Below are 6,678 nucleotides of genomic sequence, written 5' to 3'. Positions count from 1 at the left end.
CCCCCCCCCCCCCCCCCCCCCTGCGCCGGGCCGGCCCCCACCGGACACCAAGCCAGGGTCGGTGGCCGATGCCTCGGCACAGGGACGCGCCCCATGCGAGTCTCCCCGGGTGGGACACTCCGGCGGGGCATGCGGCCGGGTGAATCCGGCCAGCTGAGGCCCCGCCCCGGGGAGGCGGAGGAGGGCCGTGCCTGCCGGGCACATTTGGCCACGCATCCAGGGCAACGCCGACCGCGGTGGCATGTGCTCCGCCGACCCTTCGGCGGGCCGCACCGCATCGGACGGCCGGGCCTGGGCGGCACCCGATCGCCACAGTGGCAGCGGCCGGAAGATGTGCCAAGGGGCGAGCGGGGCGAGGAGGCCGGTCCCTGTCGGGATGGACGCAGCAAGTGCCCCTGCAGCGGGTCTCCGCAGGTTCTACCGAGACCGGGAGCGTGGCGCCGGGCCGAACAAGGGATGGCCCGGGCTCGCTGCATGCCAGGGCCGCTTTCGGACGCATGCCGACCCGCGGAGAGGCGAAGAAAGTGCCGGCCGAGGGGCAGCGGGGTGGGAAACAGGCAGCGGTAGAGCGAGGCGCCGGGCGAGGCAGGGGACCGGGGAAGCCATGTGCCTGGCCGATGGGAGGCGCCGGTGGCGCGGAGGACCGGGCGTCAAGGGCCGCCGGCCACGCTCCGGCGAAGGGGGAGCACGCGGCATGCGGACAATCTGAGCAGGTGGAGGCTGGTGCTGCGGCGGATTCCGCCCCCTGACAGCGCCCCGTCCCGGCGCAGAAGCTCCCCCCGTAGCCTGCTGCGGGCAGCATGACACTGGCGCGGGGTCGGCGGCGAGGGTGCCCCCGGGCGCATGGATCACACGAGGAGGGGCCCGGCACCGGTCCTTCTTTATTGGCCGGCGTGGGCTGCCCCGGAGAGCATGGCTCAGGCCCAGTGGCTGTGGCGCGACGTCGGCCGCCCAGGCGGTCTCTTCTGCCCCCCGGTCCTGGCTGGGTGTTGACACCGCGTCGAGGACCAGTGGGCCGGCAGCAAGCCCCGGGGGCCGGTGGGCTGCATATCCGGGAGGCATGCAGGACCATTGGCCATTGTGCCGGGCCCCGGGTCGACCGCGGCAGAAGGAGGCCCCCGCGATGGCAACCCACACGTTGCGGCCGCCTGGGCGGCCCGGTGAGATGCTTGCTCATGGTCGGGGCACCACGGCGTGGCGAGGCATCTCCGGAGACAGCCACGCGAGGAGACCAGGCCAACCGTGGGGGCTCTTACGCCGGGCTCCAGGGCTGGGCCCGCCCCAGCGGGCACGCTTGGCCTCGGTTGGCAGCGCCGCACCATGGGCCCGGAGGTCGCACTCATGAGCAGCCGGACCCGGGGCGACATGGCGGCGCGAGGGTGGAGGCACCGGGCGGCCGGCTCGCCACCGGGTGAGGGGGGGGGGGGACTTGCACCCAGGACCGGCGCTCGGCCAGCCAGGGCCTCGCACGCATGGCGCGACCATCATCACGCAGATTGGACAAGAAGACCGGCCCGGGCCACGGGCCGGCCCGGGTGCCGTCAAGGCAGACATCACCGCGCCGCCATGCTGCCGCCCGGCCAGGCTGCACTCACACCTGGAGCCGCGGCCAGCCAAGGCCTGGGTGGCACATGGCCGAGAAGCGGGCAGGGGATTACCGACCCAAGCCCCGGCAGGCGGAGGCAGCCAGGGCAGGGGGGGGGGGGGGCGCGTCCAAAGCCAGCCCGAGGGGCATCCCGATGCGCGAGGCGAGAAGAGCCGGCACAAGCAGGCGAGCAAAGGGGCGAGCGAAGGGGCGCCCCACCTCGGGGACAAGCGCATCCGGGAAACGCACACCGGGGCCGGGGCCGCGCCACGTAAACTGAGATGCCCTCTGAGTTACGGCAGGCCGGGGTGGCGGCCCGCCGCGCCGGGTGCCATTCCCGCGCGGACAGAATGCGGGACAGGGCGCGGTCGCGGAATGCCGCAGGGCACGCAGCCCAGCGGCGTGGGCGCGAGACAGCCGTGGCGTGGGCCGGGGGGCGGGGGGGGGCGGGACGGGCCGCGAACCGGAAAAACTCAGGGTGCGCCAGGAGGCGGGACCGACAGGCCCCCCCTCTCCGCGGATGGGCCGGCCTGGAGCCTGCTCTGTGGGCTTGGCCGCCTCGGGGAGCTCCCTGGGTTTGCCTCTCAAACGCGTCCAAGAGGAACGCGGGCCATCGGTCTGGGGGGGGGGGGGGACCTTTTGTGACGCCCTTGAGGCTCGCTCGTTCGCGCATTCTCCGGTTTGTTCTCCATCGACGGCCGGCGAGTGCCCTCAAACGCCGCGACTCGCTTGGAGGGGCGCGCACGTGCACGTGGTGTGCGTGACCCGGGAAGGCCATTTTAGGAGCTATCAGCGGCGGCGACCCCGGCATTCCTGCGGAGGGCCCGGTCCCAACGCGCCGCGGTGGAGAGACGCACAACACACGACCGGGCGAGGAGGGCCGCCACACTCCGCGTGTTGTTGTCCCACGCGCCGGGCCGGGGAGCGGGGGGGGGGGGGGGGGGGGGAGGGGGGGGGGGGGGGGGGGGGGGGGGGGGGGGGGGGGGGGGGGGGGGGGGGGGCAGAATGGCGGACGAGGAAAGGGACTGGCGAGCGGGGGAGATCGCCGTGCAGATCGCGCGCGCGCGCGCGCTGTCAGAGAGGGCCCGGCTGTGCGCGGGCGAGGGCAACAACCCCACCGCCGGCGTGTGGTGGAATGTGCGGCCGGGTGCGGCGGTGCCGGCGAGTCCGGCTGGTGTGCGGGAGCCTCGCCGGCCGGATCGGTGGTCAACGCACCGAAGGAGTGCCGCGTGCAAACGCCAGCGGCGTCGGGGCCGGCGCCGCCGTGCATTCCAGGACGAGCTCGAGAGAGAGGTGCCTGTGTGCGCGCGTGTGTGTACCCGAGAGATGCCCCCCCGCCCCCTGGCCGTCGGAGCGTGCACGCGCAGGCCGTGCTGCGGGTTCCCCCGGGGCCGCGAATGTGTCTTGCGCACCCCGGGCCGGGGGGCTCTCGCCGCGGGCCGGGGGGGCGCTCCTTCGGGCGCGGGGGGCCGTGTGGGAAGAGCGCGCCGGCATAGTCCGGGCATTGGGTGGGCGTGCGCACAGATGCGCGGGCGTCGCGGAAAATAAGGAGCAGGGCTCGGGGGGGGGTGCGAGAGGGGGATTTTTTATGTATATATCTGCCGGTGTGTACTGGCGATTATAATAATGCCGGTTTTCTGGGTGATCATTGCGGCCCGCAAGGGGAGGCCGGCCGAGGGGCGGCGGGGGAGTCTGCGTGCGACACCCGGGCGCGTATGTTTGTGTGTGTGTGTGTGTGTGTGTGTGTGTGCGGGCGCGCCCCTTCGCATGCGTGCCCGGCGGGGTGGAAATTAATGTGGGCAAGGCAAAAAAACAAGCCCCGGCCCCTGCGCTGGTGTCCCCCCCCCCCCCCTCCGGCCCCTTCCCCAGAAACGAGCCCCCTCCCTCCCCCCTTTCCGGCCCAAAGCCGCCCCACCGGGCCGCGTGCGTGCCCCGCACCCGGGGCCGGCCGTTTTCCCCGCGCCCCGGTCGCGACACGCGCGCATCTCTCTCCTCGGTGCGCGGGCTTTCCTTGGCCGAGAGATCGCCGGCGTCGACCGGCCGGGCGGCATCTCCTTCGGTGCCGGGGGGGGGGGGGGGTGCGCCCGGCCGGCGGGCCCCGGGGCATTTGCCGTGCCGCCGCCGACGGTGCGCGCGCGCGCGTGCCCCCGGGCTCGTTTCCCAGCCCCCATACCCAGGCGGCCCGGCCGCCACCAGGGGCGTATTATTGGCTGGTGCGCGGCGGGGTTCGGGGGCCCCGTCCCCCCCCCCCCCCCGGGGGGAGGGGGGCAGCCCGGCAGGCTGGCCGGGGCCATAGCCGCCGGAAAATGCCACGGGCTTGCGCGCCCCCGTGCCAGCAACGGCCAGCCGGTGCCCTTCGGGGCGGACGCCGCCCCTCTCAGAGGAGGGGGCGGCGGGCGGAGCAACAAGCGCAGCCAGACCCAACGCCCGACATTGACCGAGGCCACCCCCGGCGAGGCGGGGGGGGGGAGGCGCCGGCGCGCCAGGGCGCCCCAGCTTGGCCCCACATACCGCATCCCCCTCCCCCCTCTGGCATGCGCTGCCCGTCTGGCGGGGGTCCTCGCGACCGCGCCCGCCGCGGCCGGGCACAGGCGGCGGCGGCTGCCGGCGGGTTGGATATGGATGCTCCCCAACACCCCGGCTTCCCCCCCCCCCCCCGGGGAAGGCCGGGAGGGAATACACACTGCACCACCCCTGCCCCCCTTTCCGTCCCCGCGAAAGGGCCGTTGTTTTTGTTTCCGCCTTGGAGCCCGGGGCGGGGGGGGGGGAGGGGCGGCCTCGGCGGGCGGTGCTCAAAATTGCCCCCCCGCGACCGGGCCCCCTCCCCGAGGCGAAGGCACCCCTTTCTCGACCAGCCCCCCTCCCCTGGCGCATCGGTCCCCCCTCCCTCCCCCTGCCTCCTCCCTGCTCTCTCTCTCTCTCTCCCCCTCTCTTCGTCGCCCTTTTGCTCTCCGCCCTCCCCCTCTGCCCCGCTCCCGGCCCCCTCCTCCCTCCCTCTCGCGCGCGTGTCCTCCCCGCGCCTGCCGATGATCTGGGCCATCAGGCGCCCCACCCCCCGCCACCTGCCGTCGTCGCCGCCACCGCCGTCGCCACCGCCTCCCGAGCAGCTCTGCTGCCCGTGATGTCCGTCTTCGGAGCCACCCTCCCGACCGCCGGGCTTCCCGGGCCGGCGGATGCCACCGGGACCGAGCACCCGCCCTCCCCACAACAACAACAGCAGCAACAACAGCAACAACAGCAACAACAACAGCAGCAGCAGCAGCCCCCCTCCAGTGGCTACCACTCGCGCTCGGTTTCCATGTCCTCCTCTTCCTCGTCGGCCGGGGCCGGGTCCGGATCCCCGTCCATCAGCCGGTCCTCCTCCGGGATGTCCTGCTCGTCGGCCGGCTGGCGGGCGGAGTCATCGCGTGCCCCGCCGGCCATCGTGGTCCCCTTCACGCCGGAGCCCCCGGCGCCCGGGGTCCTGCCGCGGCTGACCGTGGTGTCCCCCTGCGAGTCGGACCTGGTGCGCATGGCCAGTCCCCGGCGTCGTGGCGGCGCGCCGGCCGGCAGCCGGCCCCTCTCCGGCGGGGTGTCCCTCTCGCGATCGGCCAGCCTGGATGCCACGGTGGCGTCCTTCTACTCGCAGGCCGTGCTGGCTGATGGCCCGGTCAGCCCGGTGCCTCCGGCGCCGGCGGGCGCCGGCGGCCCCCCCGCCGCCACGGTCGAGGAGGCCGCCGCCGCGGCCGGGCTCTCTTCCAATGCCACCCCCTCGGCGGTGGCCATCGCCACGGCCGTCGCCGCGGCCACCTCCGACGGCATGCAGCCTCCGCCGGGCGGCATCCAGCCCTTCCGCTTCCCGCAGCACGAGCTGACCACCCTGCTCCGGGGGTCCACCGTGGCGTCGGCCCTGCTGGCCAAGCGGGGGCTCGAGCTGGCCCGCACGTACTTGGCGCAGGTTCTGCGCCCGGGTGTCAGCGCCATCATCCGCCGCCGCGCGCCGCGTCTCTCCCTCCGGGTATGTGTCTTATGGCTGTGCCTTCGTCTGTTTTCTCTCTCTCTCTCTCTCTCTCTCTCTCTCTTTTGTTCTCTTGTTCTCTTGTTCTCTTGTTCTCTCTTTCTCTCTTTCTCTCTTTCTCTCTTTCTCTCTTTCTCTCTTTCTCTCTTTCTCTCTTTCTCTCTTTCTCTCTTTCTCTCTTTCTCTCTTTCTCCTCTTCTCCTCTTCTTCTCTTTCTCTTCTTCTCTCTATTCCCTCCCCTCCCCTCCCCTCCCCTCCCCTCCCAGCCCTTTCCGATCACTGACCCGGGTCTCGTTCTGCCAACGTTTGTCCCGTCCCCCCCCCCTGGCCCCGGCAGTCGTCCGGGGATCCCGAAGCCGCGGTCAGGCATTTGACGGCCGCGGTCCGGCTGCTGCTGGATCCGATTCTCCAGTCGCCGGAGCTCGCCCCACCGGGCTTCCGGGACCTCTTCCGCCTGTACTACTCGGAGGTGCGCAGCCTCGGGGGGGGCCCCCCTGTTTGCATGCCCGAAAAATGCGCCCTCCCTTTCTGTTGGCTCTCTCACCCCCTCCCCTCGGTGGTTTCTAACCTGCTTGGTCCCCCCCCCCCCCCCCGCTTCCGCCCCCCTCAGATGGCCAAGACCTTCGGCGAGAGTGCCGCCCTCGCCACCACGCGGGCCACTCTCTTCCTCCGGTTCTTCGGGCCGGCCATCGCTCGGCCGCACACGGTCGGCATCATGCAGTTCGACGACGACTCGGATTCCGAGGACGGCGAGGACGACCTGCCGTCCGCCGTGCCGGCCGGGCTCATCAGCCCCGAGCGGGTGGACGATCTGGTGGCCGTGGTCAAGGTCATCCAGATGATGGCCAATGGCTCGCGCTTCTCCCCCCCGGCCCCGGGCAGCACCGGGCCCCTGGCCAAGGAGCAGCTCCACCAGCTGTCGCTGAACCCGCTGCTGGAGGAGCTGGAGCCCCGGATTTCGGACTTCTACGACCTATTTTTGTTTAACGTGTGTCTCGATCTCTCTTTTCTCCCCCCCCCCCCCTTTCCCTCGGTGCCTCGGCTGCCGCGCCGCGGTCTCCCCCGCCATGTGTGCATATGCATGTGGGTGCGGGGG

At 72.7% G+C, this 6,678-nt stretch overlaps 1 protein-coding gene across 1 annotated transcript in view; it reads left to right on the top strand.

Annotated features, from left to right (window-relative positions):
* Window positions 1-4,706: 4,706 nt before the first annotated feature.
* H696_05910 (hypothetical protein) overlaps window positions 4,707-6,678 on the top strand; it is a gene marked incomplete at both ends in the record, with an annotated part of 6,118 nt that continues 4,146 nt past the window's right edge. The window contains 3 exons of the mRNA XM_009499686.1: window positions 4,707-5,582; window positions 5,920-6,051; window positions 6,193-6,570. Coding sequence (XP_009497961.1) covers window positions 4,707-5,582; window positions 5,920-6,051; window positions 6,193-6,570 — 1,386 coding nt within the window. The remainder of the gene's footprint in view (window positions 5,583-5,919; window positions 6,052-6,192; window positions 6,571-6,678) is intronic.

The sequence above is a fragment of the Fonticula alba genome (assembly GCF_000388065.1).
Source record: "Fonticula alba strain ATCC 38817 unplaced genomic scaffold supercont2.15, whole genome shotgun sequence".
NCBI classification, from domain to species: Eukaryota; order Rotosphaerida; family Fonticulaceae; genus Fonticula; species Fonticula alba.
The sequence above is the reverse complement of the archived record's forward strand: the minus strand, read 5'-3'. Positions and strand labels throughout refer to the sequence as shown.